Here is a 27,488-nt window from a genome sequence, read left to right as displayed (position 1 = left end):
ATAGGGCCTAAAGTCAATCTTGCATGTAGGGTTTGTTTATCGTTTCATCTTTAAAATAGACCTAGTATGAATTTATTCATTTTATTACTAATGTATTACCGACATAGTATATCATGCAGTAGCTTAATATTATATCTACGATCTTTATTCTGTACCTTTTTCCCTTTCCGACATGCTTCTCTAGTCTCAGTAATATAGAAAAACTCTATGTATAGTCTCTGAATCGAATATGACAGATAAAATTTGTTCATCATCATCCTACTTAAATGGTCCCTTGATCTAGAGTTAGCTATACATTTCCTGTTTTTTGACGAGCTATGTTGTAGTATAATATCTCAAATTTATGTTACATTCTCGTACAGAGTTTACGCAGTGCTCTTTCCTACTAGTCCTATAATTAATTCCTTACTTACAATACATTCACTAGTTGCAGGGTGTCTAGAATCATCATGCCTTGAGCTGTATATGGTATAGAATTGAGATGACTATGGTACTATTTGTAAAGTCTTGTAATAGAATCTTTATAAGTATTAATTAAATTGTTCTCTAACAATTATAATTATCGCACCGGATATCATTCTAACATGACAGCTCACCTAGGATAGAGTCTAAAATCATTACATTGCATATTAAACTGAATATTACTTCAAATTATCATTTTCTAGAGCATCCTATCAGAAGTATAGAGCAATTGGAGCATCTTTCATCGTTACAAGGCCTACGCTGTCCTTCCATTTATAATTGTAACATTTCAAACTGTATGCTATCGCTTCCAGTGTAAAATTATCAACATGGTCAGGATAGAGATTAAGACAGATTGGTGTGGACAACCACTACAAAATGAAGGAGCAAAGATTGATTTAAATTATCAACTTCAAAATGAACGCCATTATCTAGTCATCGATGTCGTATCACCATTTTACAATGATCCACCTTCACCAAATTGCCCTCCTGGTAAATCATGCCCGAATCTTTGGACATATGAAGGTTTGCAACTTAGAGCACAACTAATTATTAATTTACATACTTAACGTAGAATTGATGAACAGTAAGTAGCTATCTAGCATGACAACATTGTCCAAAAGGATGCATAATAAGGTGGAAATAAATAGAGATGTAATCACCTAGTTAATGTGGACGATAATATTTGTAATTTTGCACGTTATCTTTCGCATTGCAATTATTAGATGCTGTTAGGCTGTGCAAATAATATTGCAGATTGTATACTGTTATTTGTCAACATCTATTGCGATCATCATTTACCATCAAATTTACTGCTGATTATCTAGTAATCATGCTCTATGTTGTGAAGAATATTACTGAGATTACCTCTATTATCATCGAGTATGACAGTAATTGCAGCTTACTATATACAGCAACTTAGGTATAATAAAATTCTTAACTTGAGTCCTTTAGCTTCTAATTCAAATTCCATTCCACGACTAAAACACTAACTGAGGTAAAGTACTTTCTACCACGAGTATGTATATAGGAGGGTTTACAGATTCCATAACATTTGCAGTCGGCATCAGTGTTGTATACCATCTTGATGATTAGACGTAGTTAGACTGTTTTGATAACCTAGCATGATGCTCTTTATCTTTGTCATGACAATTTCATCATCGGTTTATTTTTAATCCTAAAACATAGACTGAGGTAAAGTACATTTACCACTATTACATAGGAGGATTTACAGATTCTAAAATAGTTGCAATTTGCTCTAGTATTACTTGCCATCTTCATGATTAGATTCAATTAAACTGCATTGATATAACATTGCATGATGCTCTTTATCATTATCATCATAATTTCATAGTTTCATCCTTGGTTTATTTTCATTCCTGATCAAAAATCAATCAGATTGTGTTGATAATATTGCCACTTATAAGATACTATTGATTACGCTATACGACATAATTAGAATGCCATCATTGGATTATTTCTGACGCTGATCATCGTAACAATCATGCAATTTTGCGTCTGTTATCATCGATTATGACAGAAAATTTAAGTATTTTCTCCTGAAACCTTTTTACTTTCCTTGCCTTAAGAAATTATGATACTTATGCAACACGTTTTAAAAATATTACACCAATATCTTTGGCTATCCGCTAGGATACAAACCCCTAAACACAGATCAATCGAAAATTCTTTGCTATTTCTGCCATCGCAAAGTGTATGAGGATATAACCTAGCATAAGCAATCATGTAATACTTTTATGTTCACATGGCAATGATCAGAAATTTTGGATTATGATAGAACTAAGATGATTAAATTGCACTATTATATTTACTCGGTGATGAACCGGAATTCTGAATCATGATTAGAACTAGCATGATTGCAATAGACTATTCAACTTAGCAGATAAATTTACGTTTATACGAGATATTTCAATGATTTATCCTCCCCTCGAACTTGATGCAATAATTAAGCGATCATTGTCACAAATTCAGTTAAGTAATGATCAGGCCATTCTATGATTATGATTGTGCTATAATAATCCCTTATAAAAAATAAGTCTAATCAATCTTGTTGTATCATCATTACTGGTAAATTAGACCAAAATATAAATCTAATTGGTCTTGTTATCTCATCGTTATTTGTAAATTAGATCAAAATAGAGTCGACATAGTCTTCCCAGTAAAGTAATCTAAAATAATATCGGATTAAAATGTATTCTATTAACAAGCTAAATTGATATCGAAGTATTTGAAATCTATTTTTTTAACAAACCATTTTTTAGTGGTAGAAATTTTCTTCTTGGGAAAGAATAACCATTACCTGGAAGTAGAGCTTTGTCCGTAAGTTTTATTAAGAGATATATGTATAGGTTATACAAGTTAATGTTTTTTTGCAGGACTGAAGATAGATAAATGTATAGTCCAAGCATAAGCATTAGTGTTGCAGGAATCATAGATTGGAACTATTTTGGTTAATAAATACAAGTTCAATAAAATTATAGATCGAGAGGCATTCAATTAGCCCCCTACATGAGATTCGACTATAAATTTCTCAATGTAATTTATATACGTATAAATACAAGCTATACAAATTTACAGATCAATATATGAGCATTCAATTTATCCTTTCCAAGCTATAATATAATACACATTAGTTTAGTGAATAGAAATATTTAGATTAACTAATAACTTGTTCCACATTTTCCACTGTTATACGATGCGATTATTCCTCGTTACTAAGATTGAAAATAGGTAAAATTACTTATATATGGATGATGGTAATCACTGTTAATCACGGTAAATAAATTCCTTTCCTTCTAGTCATGGGCAATATCTACTTTTAATGCTCTCCGACTACAGAAAGCCTTTCAAGGTAAATTAATTCCTAAGGTAGAATTTCACTTACGTTAGCTACTTTTATAACAAGATCTCTTCAAATAGAATTATTCAATTGCTCCATTACAGATCCAATAACTTTATAATTTCAATGGCTACTACTAATAAACTAGTGTAGTATTGATCTCAAAATTTGATGGTGCTACATTTTTAGGATGGCCTCGAAATTGAATTTAAGGCAAAAGTAGATGATAGTAAGTGGAAAGGTCGCGCTTGGATACCACTTGAATATCTACCACCAGGTGTTTATAAGGCCAATGCTTATGCCATTCATGGCTCTGGCGATAGCACCCAATATGAGGCAGCTTATCCAGCTAATAAAAGCCAGTGCAAAGAACCTGATTTGTAAGTAGATCTACAAATATAGACAAACTGCTATGACTGGCTTTAAAATCAACGTGACTAATTTTACCTATTTTGTTAGTCATCGTTTGGAGTTTTTCAAGGATATCAACTTAAAATCGATCATTGGCCAAGATTTAGATACACCTTCTTCTTATTGGAAAACGCTATAATGGGTAGTACAAATGGGCCAGGTTTTAGTACTCCCTTGGATAGCTAATTTGCTTTCATTTAACAAGGAAAATACCAATATTAAACACACCACAACCCTGATGAGAAGGATAAGAAATTAGTACCCACTGAGGCCATGGCTTGATCTACGAGTGTAATTATACGCCGATTGGGAGTTCTTGATATTTTCGTTTATCAAATGTCAAAATACTAAAATCTTGATCATGTATATCGCTACATGAATAGCTTAAGGAATATCATTGTTTGATCGATATCGCTAAATTAGAGGCGTTGATATCGATAAGAAACGATGATCTAATTATAAGATTGTAAAAATGTCGAAAAAATGGGTCAAAGCTACCTATGATTTGATAACAAATCATACCTTGATCCACGTAGCTAAACTTAGAGATTCATCGATATCAATGGTAAATGATGATCTTGATATATATCGTAGAAATGTTGATAAATGATCATATTAATCATGACTAGATGGTATGTTTTCAGAACTATCGTCGCTTGATCCATGCAGCTTAATTGGATTCGTTAATATTGATGAAAAACGATCATCTCGATGTTATTTTTCTGAAATGATCATATTGACCGAAATAACAACTATAACTTGATCCATGTAGACATTAAAATTAAATTAGACATTTCTTAATGTCGATATGAAATGATGATCTTGATATTAAGTTATAGAAATGTTGTAATGATCATATCAAGCATGACTTGGATGTTAATATTTAAACTACTGTCATTGCTTGATTCAAGTAGCTCGAAATTTATTGATATCCATAGGAAATGATGATCTTGATATTAGGTTTTAGAAATGTCCAAAAATGATTATATTTACCGTAACTAGATGGTGTCATTTTATCCGTGTAGCTAAATTAGACGTTCGTAGACACTGATAAGAAATGACATTAAAATTATAGAAATGCTGATGACGATCCTATTAATTGTGGCTTGATAGTATATTTTGAGGAAAATCATGGCTTAATCCAAGCAGCTCAATTAGAGATTCGTTGATATCGATGGGAAATGATGATCTTGATATTAAATTGCAGAAATATTGAAAAAGCATTGCAATCCTGTTCGTCGTGACTTCATAGTATCTCTTTAGAGCTACTATTGGCATAGAGAAGAAATGATGATTTGATTACAGCTTAGATTATGAAGCTAATAAGACATTATCTTAAGGCTTGGTGAAGATGAGCCCTAAAGAATGGATATAAAATGAATAGCGGCCAATAACCCCCACTAATAAACCACTACCAATATCAAGCCAATGTTTAGTTTGTTTATTTTCAATTTTACCAAAGGATAATTGCTGGCCTAGCGATGTTTCAATCCTAATTCCTTGGACTAAATGATAGCAAGGATTGTGCTCCTGACTGATCTGGATATAAGCACTTGTAATCTTTTCATTAGGCGTTAATTTGATGGATTTAATTCGATCGCATGGTGTTTTGGTGCCGCTGCTTTTGACAGTTTTGTCTTGAAATTGAATTTGGACATAGCACATATCGCCGAGGGTAAATGAGAAGCCAAATGTCACATAGCGAATTGGATTAACTGCGCTACCAATATGAGCAAATTCCATGCCTTCTGTACTGCCAATAGGACTAGTGATAAGGCAATCTAAATCAGAAATGATAATTGATCAATAGTATTAATCAATAATGACGATGAATATTTTGAGAATCTCCTTTAAATGATAATGTTAAGGTGCAGTAAGTGATATAATAAGTAGCTAACAAGTGCTGAAATGGTAATAAAACTGGAAAACAAAACCGATATCCTGATCATTTATTGAAACGATCACTTGTACAGATTTAAACTAGTGTATAATCACGCTAAAAATAAAAGTGGGTGTAAATACAAAACGTTATTTTACGTAGTCATATTGGATAAATGCTATTTCAAATCTAATAAGGTAATTAAACTTATTTCCTATAGATTTTAAATCATGGATAGAGTAGGAAGGTAATGAAAAAATTGAAATTTGAGAATGAAAGTCAAGCGGAAATGGTGACTACCGTTGATTCCATGATATTGGTAGATTTTTATAAAGCTACAATTCTTTATATAAATGTTGTTACATGACAATTTAATACAAGAATTCATTACATTTCGCGTACTTTAGAATGGTTCTAATTAGGAATTCATATCACTAGGAGTCCTCAAATCTACTTTGCAGTCATTTCTATGCGAAAAATCTTTTCTTATTTCAGGAGGACCGGATAAAACTCAGAATATTGCCGGTATTTTAAATGTGAAAATCTAGTAAATAGCCCAATTACCCATTGATAGAATGATCTATTGTACTAGTATAGGATTTAACCCAATTATTAATAATGCTAAAATAAAATTAATATGTAGGCTTAAGTTTTATCCAAGATCGACTACGGACGAATTATCACGATAGGGAATTAATGGACTAGAAATGGACAATAAAAGCAGAACTGTTATTTGAGAAGGAAATATAAAGCAATATCATAAACACACATGGATGTAATGTTTTGAAGCATTTAAGTTTGTTAATCATTAGGTTAAAATAAAGTGACAGTAGACGATACTATCTCGTCCGATGGTATTCATTTAAGAGTTATCACGACAAGAAGTCAACCAACCATCGTAAAATTAGGTAATCAAAATAAAATTGCTGTTTGAGAATGAAATGGGAGTCAATATTGTAACCGGTTGTGGGTAAAACGATGTTATATATGGGTTAAAGTTGGTTTTTCATCATTTTGAAATAGGCAAGGATGATAGTGGAGTGTAATATTGTATTCGATAATCTGTATTGGAGTTAGAACGATAATGAATCCATCTATTAGAAATAGATAATATAATAAGCAAAATTATTATTATTTGAGAATAAGATGGGAGCCAATATTGTGATCGATCATGGATACGACGAGTTATATAGGCATCTCAAATAGCTCATAATCATGCTAAAAAATACTGAAGGGAGAGACTAATATCGTGTCCAATAAAGGAAGTTCGAGTTATAACAGCTAGAAATCCATCAACTAGTAATGAGTAAATTAAAAACCAAACCGTAATGTATTGAGAATAAGATGTGAGCTAATATCATGATCGATCATCGATATGATGATGATATATTTGGATTTCAAATATTTGTTGATTGCTTTAAAATAGAATGATGGTAGAAGCTAACATAATTTTTAATAATTTATGTTAGAAGTAAGGCAATAAGGAGTTTATCGATTAGAAATTGGATAAAATTAGACCAAGTTATGATTACTTAAGTATCAAATCTGAGCTAATATCATCAACGATCATGAACACGAATATCATTCGATGATGTTAGATGGATTTCAATGGGTTGTTAATCACGTTAAATAGAATGATGGTAAAGACCAATATCGTCTCAATAGTCTAAATAAAAGTTATACCAACAAAGAATCCATCTACTATAAATGGATCACGCAAAAGGAATTACTACTGCGAATAGAATGTAAGCAAATATCGCAATCGCTCATCGATATGATGACATTAGATGATTTTAATTCGATGATAATGACATTACAATGCTGTTTATGTAGAGGATAATGTCGTTTCTACTAAGATAGACTACTTTAAAATGATGATAGCAAGGAATCAATCGACTAGAACTAGATTATAAATATGGGGATAAAATAAAAGGGAATATTATAGTCATCCATGGACAAGTTGATGTTTATTTAGACTAGTGAGCAATCGTGTCTCATATGAATTCAATTACAGAAGTTAATATTGTGTCCCATGTTACAGCTAGAACAACCGAGCATAAATCTACTAGAAATGGATAAAGCAGAAATTCTATATTGAGAATAAATTAAAAGCGAATATCGTCATCAACATGGTGATTTACTGGTATATAGATTTTAGACTGGCTTACAATCACGTCAAAGTAAACTAAATTATACAAGCTGACGTTGTGCATAAAAAGTCTACTTTAGAGTTATCATAGCAAGAAATTAAATCTCCACGAACAGAATACAGCAGAATAACTACAGTTATTGAGAATAAATTTTAGGCAAATATTACTATCATGCATTAATGATTGATGTCTATTTCAATTACTTGATAATCGTGCTAAAATTTAATTAGTATAGATTATGGCGTTTCTGAGAATCTACGTTAGAGTTGGTACAACAAGGAATTAATCCACTGGAAATAGATAAAACGGATTCCTACTGTTACTGAGAACAAATTATAGGCGATATTATCATTATGAATTGACATAATGATTGATATAGACTTAAACTACTTGATAATCACGTTCTAATGAAATGAGTGTAAAAGATGCTGTGTCCAAGAATCGACGTTAAAGTTGCTACAATAAGGAATTAATCCTCTTAAAGTAGACAGAAAAAATTCTTACAGTTGTTGAGAATAAGCTGTAGGCGAATATTGCCATCATTCATTGAAATAATGATGATTGATCTAGATTTAAACTACTTGATATTTACATTCAAATGAAATGGGTGTAGAAGATCATGTAGTATCCGAAAACTTACTTTAGACTTACTACAAAAAGGAATTAATCCTCAGAATATAGATAAATGGGGTTCCTACCGTTACCGAGAATAAATTGTAAGCGAACATTGCCATCATCCATTGACATGACGACTAAGATACAATTAAAACTACTCGATTATTACGTTAAGATGAAATTAGTGTAGAAGATCATGTCATGTCCAAGAATCTGCTTTGAAGTTACCACAATAAGGAATCAATCCACTGGAATAGATAAAGCCAAAATAGACTTACTGTTTCGAGAAAAGATTGTAAGTGAATATCGCCATCACTCATTAACATGATGGTGGATATCAATTTAAACTACTTGATAATCATATTAAGATTTAATTAATGTACAACGCCATATCATTTTCAAGAATGTACTTTAGAGCTACCACAAACAAGAAATCAATCATCTAGAATGGGTAAAATCAATCAACGCAAAAATTTCATTTTGAAACTAATTTGGAAGCAGATATCGTCATCACTCATCAAGTAGGCCATGGATTTAAACCACTCGATAATCACGTTAAAATAAAATTAATGGACAAGAAAATGTCTTCTTTAAGGGTCCACCTTAGAGTTACTACAAACAAGAAATCAATTAACTAGAAACGAATAATAAAATGGAAGTACTTTTGGAGAATAAACATGGAAGCGGATAACGCAATCCTATATGAATAGGATGGTTTATATGAATTTCCACTAGTTATAACGGTATGATAAAAATGAAATTTATTGGTGAAGATGATGTCGTGGCTAAGAATTATCTTTACAATTACGATAACAAGGAATCAATATACTGGAAATAGATAAAAAAAAGTGGAATTTCCATTTAGAGAATGAATTGTAACGAATCTCGTCATTATCCACGGACAGGATGAATATATTTAGATCGATACTGCCATTGCAGATAATTAATTCGCTTTAAATAAAATGAAAGGTAGACGATCATATCCTATTTAGTCTACTCCTCTAAAGTAAACTCCATGAGAAATCAATCATAAATGATCAGTTTTATTGGATAACAAAATCCAAGTCAACATCGTAATTGCTCATGGAAACGATAATGGACGTCGATTTCAATTTGTTGATGATGATATTCCAACAAAACGAAAGTAGAGATTCATGTGCAAGAATCAGCATGAAAATCATTTACATCAGGAAAAATGGCCATCAAATGGCTAAAAGTGAAGAATTTAATAGCTGTTCTACTTACCTGGGCCAATTTCGTCGATGAGATTATTTCGCCAACCACCATCCGTTAAATATTGCATGACGACGGCGGCTTTAATGAGTAAAATGTCGCCTTTATCATTAGAGAGTTGAAAATAGTCTTCGTTATCCTGATGCAATTTGGCTTTAATACGACATTTAAAGTAGTCTCCTTTAACGCCATGTTGTTCATTTTTTTTACAGATAAATGTTGGTAGATTGATATATTTATCCATGATATTATTGCTAGGCATATCGGCCATTTTTTCCGACAAGAAATGGGTCGACAGCAAGTTGGCGGAGGACTCTTTTTTCATCCCTCTCAGTCTGGCGATTTGCTGGTTTTCCATTCAATACCGTTAATATTCAAAATGGATTGAGGCCTTGTAGGAAATGGTTTGTTTACTTTGTTTGTTGCCGTTGATCAATAACAAAATACTGCTAAAGGACAAAGAGCCATCGATTGGATTGATTCCTATTATTCTTCTTATTCCTTTTTTGATTCCGCCATATACCCTTTGCCTACCTAGGTTAGTATTGTTTGAAAATTTAAATTATTGCGCTTCTTGGCTATTGTTAATGTCCTTGATGGGAAATCTACTGGTTACTCCACTACCTTCCAACGTCTTACTCAATAAATGATCAAATTGAGTGCTAATTTTATATATCCTATTCAGTCGGCAGGAATGGAACAACACCTTGGGTATTTATTTAGTTAAGATCATTTATTTTTCAAGCTATATTAAGGCTACGAGAGAGATCGAATGGCGCAGGTAGGAAGATAGTCAAACGATGATGTTCTCTTGATTGTCTTTTGGATGAAGACTCTTTATCCTTATTTTGGTAATTCCAGAGACAAAGCGAGTCGAGGAATACATACAGTTATTCGATCATGAAATAGTAGAGAAATGGGAAATTACCATCTTAACTGTACGTTATAAATGCTATGTTAAGGATATTTTGATCATCGGAAATGCAGCAATTGAATAATTAGAGTCTAGAATAAAGACATCGATGCCTTTATGTTTTACAGAAATAATGGAAAGAGTGTTTTAGCATGGGATAGGTATGCTATTCTATTCGTATACCTACGGATTGATGATGGGAAAAGAAGAATAGGAAAAAGGGCCTAATTTATTGATTTGAATACAAAGCTAGTGGATGAAATAAAAGAGTTCATTAATACTAAAGGTACCAGTAGAGCTATCTTTATTAGACATCTAGCGGTTGGATGATCACGAAAGGTGAAAAGAATAAGAACTACAGGGTAATATTTCCTAATTCATGATTTGAATATCGATCGGCTCGATGACGAACTGAAAGACTCCATCAATATTAGGCAATGTTATCTTTATTAGATATTTAGCTATCAGATGATCGTGTAGGATAAAAAAGCAAAGAAAGGAAATACAAGACAGTATTTCCTTGTTCATGTTTTAAATACAGACTAGTTGATGAATTCAATGAGTTCATCAGGATTTGGTAATATTATCTTCATTAGATATTTCGCTATTAGATGATTGGGAAGGGTGAAAAAAGGATAAAAAGAAATACAGGTGAGTATTTTCTAGTTTATGATATGAATATAGATTAGAAGATACACTAAACTAAATGAGTTCATCAACATTAGGTAATGTTATCTTTATTAGATATTTCACTATTAGACGATCGGTAAGGCTGAAAAAGAAATATAGGAAATACAGGGTATATATTTCCTAATTTATGATTTGAATACCGGCTCGTTGATGAAGTGAAAGACTCCATCAATATTAGGTAATGCTATCTTTATTCATTACCTAGCTATAAGGTGATGGAGAAGGATGAAAAAAGAAATATAGGAAATACAGGGCACTATTTCCCGGTTCATGATTTGAATATAGACTAGTGGATGAATTAAATGAGTCCACCAATATTAGATATTTATCTGTTTGATAATTGGGAAGGGTGAAAAATGAAACAAAGAAAGGATAGGGTAATCTTCTACTGTGGTGAAGGAATATGAAGAAACTTTTGGAATTGATAACCGATGGAATAAAAAATGGGAAAGAATATAGAAGCAATGCATGTTGATATTTCATTTATCTTAAGAAGTGTGAATAAACCGTGTATTGACAGCATTAGTCTATTTAACCAATAGAAGAGGCTCTATTTTAGTCCTTATTACAGTTAAAGTGTAGCTATTTATTGATTATAAAGTATGAAAAAGAAATGAGGGAAGTAGACAATACTGAATAACTACAAATGTAAATTAAAGCAATGAATGCTATAACTTTTATTAATAAAACGGCTGCGTACATGTAAATCAAGAGACAACGTGGTATTTAAATGACTATCATCCGTAATGTTTAATATACAACGACAACTTCATAAGACACGTAGAAGACACGTAGAAAATGGAGAAGTAGCTCCCATTACTTCCTTAATAAATACGCGGAGATATATTGACAGCATTGAAAGATATTTTTCTAATTAGCAAGCAGCTACTGGTATCGTAAATATGCAACTGATATTTAAAATTAAAAGAGCCGAGAATGAGAATACAAAAAGTAAATTACTCGTATGTTTATTTAACTAAAATAGGCTACACGAACAAATGTTTTCCTAGAGATGGATGTTGTAAAACTGATACAATTACGATTTAGTGTTAAAACGCAAGATAGATGCCATAAAAGTGGAAAAACCTCAAATTTGTTATTTTATTAGCAGTAGGTCAAGTTTAAATTATTGATGCAGACGTGATATTTACATCATATGTTGATGATAGTCTCGACCAGATCAACTATTTTGACTGTAGTAAGTGCATTTTTATTGTTGATTAATGATAAATTAAGCAATTAGCAAATGAATGATCAGATTAAGTCTGGTGTTTTTCACCATTTTCTTTTCTGATGGGAACGATGCTGTATTATAATATCCTCTGGCTGGGCCTCACAATGTTAATAACTGAACTAATCATAATCTGATTCTATCCAATACCTCCAATTGAAATGGAAATATTTCTTTCAACCCGTCTTGGCCTACTCTATTTCAAGACCTGTATCTTATCCATAGTGTGATAATATTGCCTTGATAGAGTTGGTCAATATCATGATTTATCAAACACCATATTCATAGTTTTACCTTTTAAAATATGAAAAAGTCGGCGCCTATATAACGAAAGCTAAAGCTCTTTATTCAGTTATTTATTTTGCCTTTCATTAATATAACAGGCCCCCAAAATAATTAACAACAAAGTTTCATTATGTATTGCACACAATGAAAACAAAAAAATAGAAATATGGTGTAATCTAGCATAATTTTTTCAATCGCATGATAATATGAAAAAATTAAATCGACATCGTAACTGATGCAACGATTGATCTTAACCCGTATCTTAGTGATAAATTTGTGACATCAATTTAAATAGATTGATCAAAAGCTAATAAATAATATAAAATAATAACGGTAAAATGAATGTTTACAGCGGTAGGTTCTCGCTATCAAATATAGCACAACTTTGTTATACCAGTACAGTATTATTTCTCTATACGGTCATAACAGCTACCGTACCATTCAATTCAATCCAGTAACGTCAAGCCTACAGTATTCCTTTGCAGTTATAGGTATGAGTTAAGCTATAACCAAATGTGATGATGTGATTACTTTAAGACTTAACAATTTTTTCAAAAATAGATCTTAACAAGCAATGCTTATGCCAATACGATTTCTTCGCAATCGTTATTCTTACGCAAGTAGGAATTATATTAATATTTGTAGAGTAAACAGATAAAGAGCGTTTCTAGATGATGTGATCGATTCAATTAGATATCAGAAACATTCTCTCTATACATGATACCATACATAGCATTGAAAATACAAAGCTGAATTAATATACAGTCAATAGAAGAATATTGAGCATATCAAATAGAAAAAAAACACTGCAGATGAAAATAAAGGCAGCAATAGTTACACATGCAAACGACTAATAAATAGGTTGATATTCGTTCGTTTTATTCAGAGAATATGAAAGGAATAGAAAAAGTATAGTGATCGACTTTAAATTCGATGTAATTACATGAAATAAACAAAAAAAATTTCAATTAAATTACGATATATTCGTTAAAATAAACTCTTGTCATCCTTAGGTGCCCAAATGCTATTTCCAAAGTAATTCAGAGGATTATAATCGACGATTGATTTCTCACCACTAGAACTTGTGCTATCATCTTTATTTAAATCTTCCATAAATGACGCAGCCCAAGATGATGAGGTATCCTCCTATAGTAGATTGATTAGTCTCTCTTCAATGCTTTACCGATTTAAATCAATGAATTATTCATGGAATAGTAAAGAAATGCTATCTACAAAGATACAAGAGTATAAAATCATGTTAGACCTTCTACACTTTAGCTTACCTCAGACTGCTGTAGTTGCCTTTCGTTGACATTGGGCCAATTATTATCATGTTGGCTAGCCGGAGGTGCATAATACTGGTAATTATTCTATAACGAATTAAAATAAAAGTTGACTTTGAATAGCATATTTTTTACAACAGGGTGCAACACAATCCTGTATCAAACATTCTGCGTTTATATGAAACCAACTCACAACATAGGGAGCGACATTATTAGGGTAACTTGGTGATCGGTTCGAATTAGGCCAAGATCCATAGCGATCATCTGAAACAGCAGAGTAATCATCTCCAGCATCTGCGGACCAATTTTGATACCGGTGCGAATCATGACTTCGCCAGTTACTTCTAGGCTGGATAGCTACTCCAGCTGATAATCTCTGAGGTGGATGTTCATAGTCTGACCGCGAAGTTAATGTAGTAGGAGGGGCTGCACTACATTGGACATCGATAATAGCTTTATCATAATATTGCAGTGATGCCCCCATCGAATGTGGTAATGTTGACAGCATTGGTGGTGCACCGTGATTAATCGAATTCCTATTTACTGGTTGGTTATTTATACTCGTATTCTCATTTACACTTAATCTAGGTGGACTAGATTGATCAAAAGATGGCACTAATGGAGTATTCCAATGGCCAGCATAATTATCCACTTGATTTTCAGTAGAAATGTTTTGTGGCACTTTTTGCAAAGCTTCCCTGGAAGCATAATGCGGAGATGCACTATGTGGTCGATAGCTTGTAAACGCCGAATGTCTGGATGGAATTGACGAAGGCCGGTAACTTATGGATTTCCCACTAATACCCACGTCGTCATTATTATATCGGTGGCCATCGTTACCAGCATGTCTAGCATCATCAGGAGAGGTTGATCCTATATAGATTGCAGTCATATTAGTAATACTAATTTAAATGTTCTTCCCATAAACTTTAAATCTAAACTAAATAGCAAAAGAAAGTATATCAAAAGCTGCTCTAGGAAATTGCTGCTATGCTTACCCAAATTTCCTACAGATGATAAATAGAACTCATTATGTGTAATATCTGACTTTCGATTACTAGAATCATCATGGCGTTCTCGTGAGAATGACTGCGCATACGATTCTGTTGAATTATTAAAAGATGAGCTTGATGCGGTCGTAATCGCTTTCGATTGCATATTGTTTGAAGGAGAAATGGATGATTCTTGTATATTAGTATTGGCATGTTTCTGTTTCAATTCTTGACTCATCTTTTTGTTAGCAAGTACACTATTACTTGGATCTGCATGCGATGCTGGCCCTTTCTTTGTCTGCTTTCCGTCACGATTGACAGATTGCTTTTCGATATTGATCGATTTATTACTGTTAGCCTTATTATTGTACACGGGTTTACTTTGATGCTGAGTAGTCATCTTTGATTTCTTAGTATTGGCTTTATTGGGAGGATTATCGATATCCTTATTAAAGTGCGTACTAGCACTTTTATCAACATTCGGATTGCTACCGATAGGGTGAGATGACGAAGAGGATGGCGATTCTGCAACCGCTTGTAGAGCTTTGCTATTATCAGTGTCCTTAGCCGTACTAAACGGTTGCTGTAACGATTTCTGTCTATCCTTATTTATTTTACTGCTAGATTCAATTGCGGTTGAAATTGTTGTTTCTTGCTTTCCCATAGCTTCGATAGAATGATCATTCTTGCCTTTTTGTTGATGGCTAGCATCCTTTTTTACAGCTGATTTCTTATTCTTTTTAAGTAATTTCGACTTTTGAGTTTTATGTTCCTGTGTAGTATGTGCAACGACGCTGCTAGTGTTCCACGGAATTTTATTGGTGCCACATTGCTGATCAGCCTTGTTATCAGCCTTGTCCAGATATTTTTTACTATCCGTTGCTTCAGGTAAACTAGATTGTGCAGTTGCCGCAGTAACCAAGGAAGAATCTAAATCATGCCTAGATTTAGCTCTCGTAATTTGTACTAACTGATCGGAGGTTTCACAATTTATTTCTTTATCAAGTTTTGAGTTAGAAGTTTTCCAAACGTCAGCGTTATCAATCTCTCCAACAGAATCCTTGCGGAGGGCTGTATTCTTTTCTTCGTTATCATTGGAAGTATAGTGCATTCTCCATGGTACATCGTTCTTAGCATTATCATTACTAGTTTCATCACCAAACATTTTATCTTCATTATCTTCACCGTATGCATCAGTAATGCCAGAATCATGAGAAGACATGTCGGCATCTATTTCATCTATAATCGAATTGTTACTGCGCTCGCTGCCTTCTTCATCACTATGTATGACAAATATGTGATACAACATTAGCTTAAGTGATTATAAATATGGAGATTATATCGCAAATATTCTAATATCTCGTACAATTTATTCTAATTAAGATAATTTCATTAATTCCTTAATAAAAGTAATTTTCTTACTCATCTAACAAATTTTCAGCATTTTCAAACAATTGCTTTGTATTGATCAAAGCTTTCAAGTCGAATACATCGGTACTGGGTGAATAGTGAGCTACGTTCCCATTTGCTTTATCATCACAAATCAACGGAAGAATTTGTCTTGAAATATTTTTCGATTTGGACATCGCCAAACCAACAATAAAAATTAATATTCCAGTCATAATCAGCCAGGCAATTTTGCTGGTCCAGTTTATCCAGGATGGTGTAATCCGCAAGGACGAACAGTTTGGTAATAGGTAATGAGGTAATATAGCAATAAGATTAAATTCTCTTATTCCGTCGTCACTAGTATGAATACGTAATGTTCTTTCTATCACTGATATAGAGAAATCTGGTTCAAACCTACGTAGAAATAATAATTCCCAAAAATGTCGTAAGCCTAAAAATATTTTTAACAAAATTAATAACTTATAGGTGCTAACTGTTACCCATTTATCTACTCTAATATTGTCTAAAGGGAGTAATGGATTACCCGATATCAATTTGTATATTATGCTTCGGATTTAGTAGAAATGATGTACAGTTTTTAATTTCAAATCCATAGCCAGAACATTCAAAACCATTAATGTCCATTTTTTTAACAAAAATAGGCAATTTTCCGCTATTTTCCATTATAAATTTGCTCAAAATTTCAAATTTAGATGCTGTATTAAAATGGCTTGATTTCTTGTCTACAGTGTAGCAACAAATAAAGTTAGCAATTAGTTTACTCAAATACTTTTAGAACAAGATCTATAACTAATAATTTAATAGCTTCAACAGTAATACCAATGCGTTTTTTATTCAATTATTTACTAAACTTAATTATTACAAATATAAGATACACTTTTCCAACCTGAGCAGTGCAAGAGATCGGAAGGATGCGCAACAAATTGCAAACTACCATTGCATGAAATATTATCACCGTGCAGTTGCAATTCTCCTCGGCCCCCTTGCCCTTGTAATAATATGCTGTCTATGATAGTTAAATTATTCCTAAAAGGATAGAGAATGTTAGTACTTTAACTTAACTGATAGCCATGTATTAAAACCAAATTCTTGAAATCAAGCGCTAATGAACGTGGAATCATTCATTTACCTAATTAGGAGAAAGGTTGATGAGACTCGATAGTCTGATGGTGTAAAGGATACTGTAATATTAGCACGACCACGCGGTTTTAATAAAAATGACAATGAAGCGGGATGACTTTTAATTCCATCAATGGTAGAAATACTTTCGTAATCGGAATGCGCAGCCATTTGCAATTTGAAACCATTCAATGATTGTGAATCTGTATCAATAACTACTCCATCTTCAATAATATCAAGAGCAGCTTGTTGCGATGGATAGTCAGGTAGTAAAACAGCTTGTACTATTATGTTCTGATCAGATGGGTTAACTAAAGCAACAACCTTTGAAGAATAATTTTTCGGGTGCGTTAGCGGGTAAATAATTGGTCCTTCAGTAGTGATAATTGACGGCCACATTAGAGAAGCCTGAACAGTTACATTTATATTTTCGATAATGTCGGTTTCGATTTTTAATTGGTGGACACTTGATGTTAAACCATTGTCCTCTAAATACTTCCATTTTTCTTGTAATTTATTATAAAACCTCCTATCAACAGCTGTAGTCTCTTGATCTAATTGCAAGCTTTTAATCCATGCCGCATTATCTAGTATTTTAAGTAAACATCATTGTCATTTATATATTTTTATAGTATGCATTGGCAAAAATTATGGTATATAATCACAATTTTACAAATGAGTTACCTAATTCGGGTTGATTTAAACCTATATAACGATATTGGATATCTTTTGATGGGATAAATGACAAATAGCCAACTAGTGTTGATTCATCACCCTTTAAACTCGAACTGCTTTCATTCGCAAATGAAAATTCAAATCGAATATCGCTAGGATCGTATTGAATAGATTTAATCTTGGTAAATGGGTGATAATTTGATGTCATCCATAGAGTTTGAATTTCCCTACGACTCTATTTCAATCAAATACAACAGAGATTGTTTTATATTAGATTAGTTTAAAAGCTAGAAATAGGAATTGTAGTGTATACGAGTATATATTAATGTATATATATAAAATACTGTAAGTTAAGTTAAAGATAATTCAATTTATCACTAGCCAGCAAGTTCACTGGAAATTAATCTTACCGGAAAACTAGGTGAAAATACAATCGGATCTAATCCTGGCCTAATGTTGACGTTGACTGACTTAAACTTCCAAGGTAATTGTAATTCCTATGGTAATACATGTAATTATGTTAAATAAACAATGTTTGAACCTTTCATACAGAAAATACAATAATTAACCAATATAGATAGATACCTCATGATCGGTAATAAATTCAATTTGACCGATATACAACCCAGCAGTATCTGGTGATTCCAAACGAATGGTAAAATTAATTTCTAACTCAGGAACCATGATTAGTGGATTCTAGAATGTTTGTTATAACCGTTAATTTCCGTTTGTGGATGCAATAGAATTAATGAACAATTAGCATCATAATCAAATTTTGCAATTATACCTGTAAAGTAGCTAATTTAGCGTCATTTTGAGGAAATATAGAAATACAGTCTAAGCTACTACGAATCTTTAATATAGTGATGTTTATAGGATTAATGTTCTTGACCAGTAGTGAAACAAGACGTATATCGTTGGTAGCCACTGTATCAAAGTTGAGAGATGATACTCCTATCTTATTTCTATAAAACTAAAATCATAGTACGAAATACTAAAAGTTATAATATGTCATCATCATTCGAGAGAACTAGTGATTATTTCCTTTCTTCGTAATAATCAGTTATATCACATACTTTTAAAGAGCCATCAAATATTTGAATAGGAACCCGAAACGACGTTAAGTTGGTATATAAAGTTAGACTGGTGCTGACAGGCGATTTATACTTGCTGCAGTTGATGTTGAATTGAAATAAGGTGACAATTTTACCAACAAGTAGAACATCAAATTTTGAAAATTGAGATATCTGAAATAATATAAGTCATGCGTAATGTTCATCAATGATTCGATTTCCATGCTATATAAACATGTAAGGCTAACAGTATGATATCCTTTGTAATCAATTTAATACAAATACCTTTACGAGTGCTTTCCCTTTATCCAATTTAATTTTACTAACGGAAAGAGGAATACGGAAATGATTTTCTAAAGTTAAAGGCCGAATAATGACGGAAGTTGTGCCAGTTTTAATTTGTATCGTAACCGAATTTTTGGAAAATTTTAACCACCTAATTGAGAAGATTTTTTAAGTTTAAGTTCATTAATGGATTATTAAATTAAAGTGAGAATCCAATTTCTAAAAGTTTATCCTATATTAACTAAGAACTTTGTCTGCCTATTACAATTATCCATACGAACCCTTTATGTATGGTGGCACAGTATGGAATATCTAATTTATAAGCATGCCTATTATTTGATTTAATTTTTATTACACCAGTAAGGAATTCTTCATTGCTAATTTTATCACCTATGACAGTGAAATAACACAATAAATTTAAGCCTGAATTCAAAAGTGAGCTAACAATTTACAAGTATCGATCTTAAGTATAGTAAATAGCTTCGAATTACTCACTGTCAAGAAGGATGGTGCCAACTTTTCTATAAATGCCATCCGATTTAAGCTTAACTTTACTCTAAGGAATAATATAATAAAATAAATTAATTGCGAGGTTAATAACTACAACCGGCGTGAATTAGCTGTAAATCCAAAGTAATAGCATTGCTTTCACTATATGAGAAAATTGGTGATATGTAAGATTTTGTATTACTACCATCCAAAATTTGTTGCGTAACTTACATTAAATTTGACCGAGACTGCTTCATGAGAAGGAACGACAGAAATATCCTATTCAGAATAATATAAACCAAGCATTGTCAGGTAACTGAGCAAAATGTAATTCTTTTATGCTGAACAACAGGTAAAAATGAGGACAAAATTACTTACAGCTATTTGAGTTTGTTTTTTACCAATATGAAGTAAATAAATATCTATAGACTTTATTATTCCTGCAACATAAAAAGTCTTAATATTATCTATGTGTTACAGAGATGATCATTATTATTAATAGCTCCCATAAAAGGCTAGCAAATTTAGATGCTGTTCAAAGTTGATAATTCATTACAATTTTGGAAAGTTCAATTTTACCTGAGCCTTCGATTATTCCAAAATCAAATAAGTTAGTAATACTAAATAAACCAGGAGCTGTAGAACAATAAGTATTATTAGTACCATATACTGGTATGTAAACTTTCAAGCAGTAGTAAATCTAACCTGTAGTAACTTCAATTTGAATAGGCACAATAATACTACTATTAGTCAAGCTAGCGTTAGTATGAATGCATAAATAAGCGGTATAATTATTTTCGATTGCGCCTAAAAAGGCCAAGCGAGAGATGGTATGAGTTTGATGCGCTGGAATCACCTATAAGATTCAGCGATAAATAAATAATTTAGCTCTGATGACGTTAGGTCATATTTTTACATAGCAGAAAAGACTAATACAGAAATCTAACCCATGGATGTTTAGCAGCAGCTGTTTCAGTGGGAAATTCAAGATGAATTTCACCACTACTAGAAAATACTTCAGATATCTAAATATCAGCAAAAAATAAAGACAAAGGATAATTGTTATGGTAGAGAATCTTTAATTCAAATACAATATAACAAGCATAATTGTATGTTGCATCAACTTATAATACCTGCAAAGTTGTATCATAAGGGTTAAATACTTTTATTAAAGGAGAATAAGACGCATTTAGCGGCAGCTTAGCGGCAAAGAATAGTGGCAACTTGAAAGGATTTGCTATACCAATACCAGTTACCTAAGTTAATTAAAAATTGATGAGATTCTTTGCAGGTGATAGTCAATTTAATGTGTAAAATACATTATAGTCAGGAGAATTAAAGCAATAGTTCGTATTAAACATTTTACTTACGTTTAAAAGAATTGGATTACCAATCGAAAAATGAAAATAAATGGTCTCGTCTCTTTTTCCAAATTGACGAGGATGGAAAATAATTTGTATTGAATTGTTTTCTCGAGGATAAATTGTCTAAACGAAGATGAGCCAGTGATGGGCAATTAAGCGCGAGAATTTAGTTAAAATAGAATAAGGACAATTTATCTTTATTGCCAAATACTTAATATTGATATGGATTTACTTTTAGAAGAGTAAGGTTTATTTTATAAAACATAACTATCCCATAATATTCCTTATGAGGGTATGCGTGTGTAGTATTGATGTTAGAGGAAATGAGCATATCAATGACAATTAATTTATCGTTCCAATACTAACCCTGCTAGAATTATCAAATTGAAAATCATGAATAGAAGAGGAAAGGTATAACAATTTTACTGGCTTCCGATTTGCAGCGGCGTATTTTAAATTGATTGAAATGGAAATAGTTTCTTGGTGCGTGATACCAACCGGTCTAAATTTTATTTTTCGAAATCAAATACAAGAAGATTGAGTCAGTAATGCTATAGGTATAATGATATCCATATATCGTTATGAGGAAGAAAATGTGTAACGGAATACCATTTTAAGTAGTTTCGATTCTAGCAACGCTATTTTATGCATAAATAGTTTTGCATGCATGAAAATAGCTGTATTGCTAATACATCGGTCATTTCTACTTCTACACACGGATATAACTATAAACTACTGCTACAGTTCCATATAATACTGTAAAGTAATATAGTGTTAACAAATCCTCTCTTCTGGTTAATGACTTTGGCCTTATAGAAAAGTATTTATGATAAGGTTTCAAGGTTTATGTAATGTTGCCATTTGCGGCTACTGGAAGACAACGCAACATTATTTTGTCTCCTTCATGTATTGATCATTTCTAGTTTATTAACTTCAACATATTACAAATTGCAGTCACTATTACTCAGGGACATGCAACGTTATTTTATATGATTAAAAATACTAGAGATTGTCTATTTCTATTTCATAACTACTTTTTCAATGAATATAAGTACATGTAGTACAATTAGCAATAGTTCTATAGGATACAGAGCTGTGAAGTAGTCAAAATGACTGATACTTTGCACATTTATCTTATTGATGGCCAGAAGTAACAAGAATTAGTAAAAGATTTTGTAGCAAAGCAGCTACTAATTGCTTAGATACAGTGTTTCACTACTATGCTTTAAATTATTCGTTTATTTTCGATTGATAAATTGCCCATTTAAACTTCATTGCATCAGGATAATAAAGTCGAATGATTACCTGCGTCCGAAGTCTAAACACTTTGGTCGAAGTTCAATGAATAACTTTTTCGCACAGTCAGTTTCATCCTTGTCGTCATCATTTGTTGTTAGACTCCTAATAAAAATTAATTGACATTTTCGAAGTAAGGTAAAGAGTAAAATCGATTTTTTGGTGGACCACTATTGATCCAATCTAGGCATTGCTCATTATGATTATATTACGAAATATCCATAAGTATACCAAAATTACATCAGACAAAAGATGCAAAAAGGTTAAACAAAGCTGAGGTCATAATCTCGGTTAAACCGAGATTGGATAACTAAGTAATCAGCCATGATGACTACCCTAATCATGAGTTGAAATTGTATTTAATTGTCAATGATCCTGGCAATCTCCAGATCCAAAACTAAATAATTTTGCAAATACATCAATGACCAATAATAGCTAATATTAAAAAAATCAGAAATGCCATGATAACGTGTTATCAAACAAATGGAAAGAAAGTAACTACTGATACTGTGTCTATTCACCGTAATAACAAATTAAATAGATTATTTCGAAATTAGCCTTAACATTAGCAAGGAGCAATTTGATAATGATGGTTCATCATTACACCGATTAGAAAAACTTACGTTAATGATTGACTTTCTGATGGATTTTCACTGCTTCCACTGTCCTGCTAATTATCAAGTCAATTTCAAGTTAATTAACAATAACTAACCAAGGACATTTCCAATTCTTTATCATTAATATGAGTTAAATATTTTCATATAAAGTATAACTGGTAGTGAAAACTGTTATTAAATGACCATCACCCTAGGTTCATGGTTTAAAAATCGTTTATGTGCATGTTGTATAGTCTCTATGCTGACACGATGCATCTCTCGACATCGTCTAGAAACTTATGCTAACTCATGTTGTATTGCTGGCCAATTGGAGTGAAATAAAATTGATCTATTAAAGTAAACTAAGCAAGGATGGCGAAGTATTACTACTCGTCTTGAGTCGTTGTCACCTTCAAGCAGATTAAAGTTGTAATCCATACAGGGTGATTGTAAATCTAATCATGAACTAAAATATCATCTTATGTTCTAATCCTATTCAACCAGTGAAGCAGAGTAGAATCATAACTACTACTACTAATACGACTGAATCCATCAAGGCATTTGTCATCTTTTCATCGAATGCAAAATTCATGTCATTGATCATCGTTACTTTTAACCTTCATCTAAGATAGCAATTATATCGTGGGCATAATCATCAACTAAGAACCCATGTTGTAGTCTTTCAACAGTTCAGACCGATCAGAATCATAATTTTTTAGCCTTCATCGAACGTAGCAATTATACCATAAGCATAATCACTAATTAAGATCCCATATTGAAGTCTTTCAACAGTTCAGACCGATTGGAATCATAATATTTTAGCCTTCATCTAACGTAGCAATTATACCATGGGCATAATCATCAACTAAGATCCCATGTTGTAGTCTTTCAACAGTTTAGACCGATCAGAATCATAATATTTTAGCCTTCATCGAACGTAGCAATTATTCCATAAGCATAATCACTAATTAAGATCCCATGTTGTAGTCTTTCAACAGTTCAGACCGACTAGAATTATAACCTTGACGTCTACTTGGAGGTTGTAGAAATTATTATCAATATAAATATTGTTCTGTGTTTTCGTCATCTTCAACAAGTAGAGTAGAATCATAGCTGCTGATGCGACGAATAAATCCATCAAGGCGCAATCATAGTAATTCATCATTATTACTTTTAATCTAAAGTCCCAGACACCTTACAATGCGCAACTAATCATGAACTAAGGTAAAGTTACTAAGATCCCATATTCTAATGAACCGGTTGAGTGGATTCAAATCCACCACGATTACCCCTGGATAGAGATTGTACAATTAATTATAATTATGAGTTAAAATATCGTTTCGTACTTTGCTCATCATCAGCAAGTAGAGTAGAATTATAGCTATCGATTGGACGAAGAAATCCATCAAGATTCAATCATTCATAAATCACTTGTAAGTTCGATTCCTACAAAGTGATTGTAGAAGGTAGATCTACTTATCATCGAAGATCTTACGTAGAGTAGTCTAAGTAGGATGACAATAATTAATTGATGCGGTAATCCTTAATTCAGCCCTCGAGAATGGATTGATCATGTCATCACTTTGAACACAAGGCGCTACAGCAGTTGGATGTGCTAACAAGATTAACAATGTGTTAACATCCCTTCCAAGCAATAGGTGCAATAATCCTCTTTGGAGGCGATGAATCATCAGGGATATACTGTCCAAATGTTTTGATGAACTGCCCATAAAATGAGCAATTCATTTCATGATCTATTACTCCTTTTAACATCACGTCGTTATGGAAAGTAAAAATAGGAGAATAGACACCCGTAGAATCTGGTGGTTAAAATGTTATACTATTAAAAGACAGCGATGGCCTCGTTAATATGCTCCATCTTCTTACCCCTACTCTCCAATTTGTGTAATTATTTCCATCCATGTCACTTTTTTATTACCCTACATAAGATGATGATAGATGGATAATGCTATGTAAAATTATATCCAATGATGGAGTAAATTGATATCATTTCAATTGATGTATTTACTCTCCTTTAATTTAATCCAGACGAAAGCAATGTCCTACGATAATGATATTATTAATCATTATCATTATTAATACTGTATGTGGATGTTGGCATGAGTAATCCATCCTCTGCTGGAGTGCGAGCGGAAGTGTTATTTATCTTCTTAATTAATCCACAATTCTACACTGTATGTACAGTAATCAATCGCCATCATGTTGTACTAGACAATATTATTAGGCATCGGTCAATCTTGAAGGAATTCATTTCTAGAAGGATGGCTCATTAAGATCAGAATAAAGGAAAGGACGATGATTGTGTATTCATGCATCTTGGAGTAAAATGGTCTCAAGAGTAATTGCAAAGGTAAGCATTTTTTGCCCTAGTATGGAGTCCATGACTAGTTGTTATAGTTGAAAAGAATAAACTGTCTGTCTACCAAGTCCTCAAGTGATCATTTGCCGTAGAATTGAAGGATGGATTGATTTACTGTACAGTCTTGCATGTCCTTAATAACATATCATTTGATTGTGCAAGAGAAATCCATGACGGATTGGCTGCTAATGAATCAGCCTGTCATGGCGTAAAGTGATGACCATTGGATATTACTAATGGACGTTAACATAACTTGAAAATAGGTTGTCTAGCTTGATTCCAATTTTGGATAAATTGATTTACCTTCGATACAGGTAGAATATTCGGCGAAAGGGGACGAGAACAGGTTTGATCACGACCATGACATTCAAGTCCTAAATTTGTTCAAAAAAGGAAAATCAATCATTAGGCAGATTCTTGTAATCAACTTCTTAATAAGTCTATAGACAAGCTAATCCAACATATTCATTGATCATCCAAACAAATTATCTATTCGTCGTATCCAGGAAGAAACAATTTGAAGACAAGACGAGAAAGTTGTTTTACTTGATATCAAGGGTTAAAACCAGACTTGGACTGTTAACAATCAATCGATGATGACGATCATGAGCTTATTCCTTGAGCATGCATTTCAATATTTGTAAAGAGGGATAATCAACAATAATAAGAATCTATTTTATCGACAGATTCATTAGCAGAATCTACTGAGTATTTTGATTCACAGGGATAATCACGTTAGTGATAATATCCAAACATGGCAAGACATCACAAGGCAGCCGGTTACTGCTCAGACCTGGCTATACAGTACATGGGATAAAAAATTCTCTTCCACTACTTCATAAGATCTTGCCAGTGTTGGCAAGATGGCGTAAGGTAGGAAAGAATTTATCCTCATTGATATCTTCAGTATCATGTCAATCATGGCTGTCTATTTTACCACCATTGGGAAGTAGTCTGTCAAGGTGGAGCGATCGATTTTTCTGCTTGTTGTTTCAAGGAGAAGTAATGGACTATTTGAGCGACATCATCAATACAGTACTAACAACAGTCCAAGGGAATGGAAAAAAGACTTGCGATTTGTGAATGCCAGACATCCAATTCATCAATCTACTGACTTGTAAATGATGATAGAAATATTTTGCCTTGAATCCATGTCACGATATCGATAACAACAAGTAATCGAGTAAATAAGGTTCAAAATCGCAGTGATAGGATAGGATAGGATTTCAAAAAATGGAGAAAGAATTGCGACTACTCTTTGTCTGATTGATAAAATGGATGTAAGAGGCAAGGTATCCCATACAACTACCCTTAGATTGTAGAACGTAGTTCGCTGTCCGTTCAAAGCAATCATTATGCTACAGTTATTAGGCAAATAAGATCGTTTCGCCAATGTCTATTTTCTTGTCCAGGGGAGAGGGGAAAAATAGCAACGAACAGATTAAATATTACGATGGACAAGAGTCCATGTTAGGGCAGTGAGGAATCTATACAGGGCAAAGGATCAATTGAGTTGATGTTGGACACGATCGATTTTACTGCAACTGGAAGAAAATAAACTCCAATGTTCCATATTGAACTTCCTTACTACCCTAATATGATCGAAAGGATGCTTGACCAGCGATCGTATTTTTTGGCTGGTGTTTCTTGTTCTACAGGCAAAGCAGTCGATTATTTATGAAATGATCGATGCCAATAGAACCTTCCACATTGCTCAATAAAAGGGCAGGAAATAAACTACTCTATATTGAATTAAACCTACTTAGCTACAAGTGCAGGAAATTGGCTACAATCAAT

The 27,488-nt window shown here is 32.6% G+C and overlaps 4 protein-coding genes across 4 annotated transcripts; 1 reads left to right on the top strand and 3 right to left on the bottom strand.

Moving 5' to 3' along the window:
* Positions 1–893: 893 nt before the first annotated feature.
* On the top strand, positions 894–3,854 carry TRIADDRAFT_16650 (uncharacterized protein; the record flags this gene model as incomplete). The annotated part of the gene is made up of 5 exons (XM_002112950.1): positions 894–987; positions 2,745–2,802; positions 3,283–3,334; positions 3,512–3,702; positions 3,782–3,854. Coding segments are annotated over 5 exons (468 nt in total), but the record flags the coding sequence as incomplete, so codon positions are not given.
* Positions 3,855–5,068: 1,214 nt separating this feature from the next.
* Positions 5,069–9,881, bottom strand: TRIADDRAFT_56667 (uncharacterized protein; the record flags this gene model as incomplete). The annotated part of the gene is made up of 3 exons (XM_002112505.1): positions 5,069–5,514; positions 8,461–8,514; positions 9,623–9,881. The coding sequence occupies 3 exons, from the start codon at positions 9,879–9,881 to the stop codon at positions 5,069–5,071; spliced, it is 759 nt and encodes a 252-aa protein (XP_002112541.1).
* A 3,835-nt stretch (positions 9,882–13,716) lies between these two features.
* On the bottom strand, positions 13,717–16,226 carry TRIADDRAFT_56666 (uncharacterized protein; the record flags this gene model as incomplete). The annotated part of the gene is made up of 4 exons (XM_002112504.1): positions 13,717–13,875; positions 14,013–14,099; positions 14,206–14,885; positions 15,011–16,226. The coding sequence occupies 4 exons, from the start codon at positions 16,224–16,226 to the stop codon at positions 13,717–13,719; spliced, it is 2,142 nt and encodes a 713-aa protein (XP_002112540.1).
* A 196-nt stretch (positions 16,227–16,422) lies between these two features.
* On the bottom strand, positions 16,423–23,436 carry TRIADDRAFT_56665 (uncharacterized protein; the record flags this gene model as incomplete). Its single annotated transcript, XM_002112503.1, has 23 exons — positions 16,423–16,807; positions 16,938–17,136; positions 17,301–17,440; positions 17,544–18,120; positions 18,218–18,443; positions 18,619–18,705; positions 18,794–18,904; positions 18,996–19,181; positions 19,285–19,455; positions 19,567–19,717; positions 19,848–19,956; positions 20,062–20,122; positions 20,287–20,334; positions 20,434–20,522; positions 20,635–20,691; positions 20,761–20,911; positions 21,003–21,080; positions 21,189–21,311; positions 21,426–21,542; positions 21,786–21,921; positions 22,725–22,820; positions 23,339–23,385; positions 23,428–23,436. 23 exons carry the CDS (start codon positions 23,434–23,436, stop codon positions 16,423–16,425), a joined length of 3,354 nt encoding a protein of 1,117 aa, XP_002112539.1.
* Between the last annotated feature and the right edge of the window lie 4,052 nt (positions 23,437–27,488).

This window comes from Trichoplax adhaerens, genomic scaffold (genome assembly GCF_000150275.1).
Source record: "Trichoplax adhaerens TRIADscaffold_5 genomic scaffold, whole genome shotgun sequence".
Classification (NCBI taxonomy): Eukaryota; Metazoa; Placozoa; class Uniplacotomia; order Trichoplacea; family Trichoplacidae; genus Trichoplax; species Trichoplax adhaerens.
This window is presented reverse-complemented; position numbering and strand designations above follow the sequence as displayed.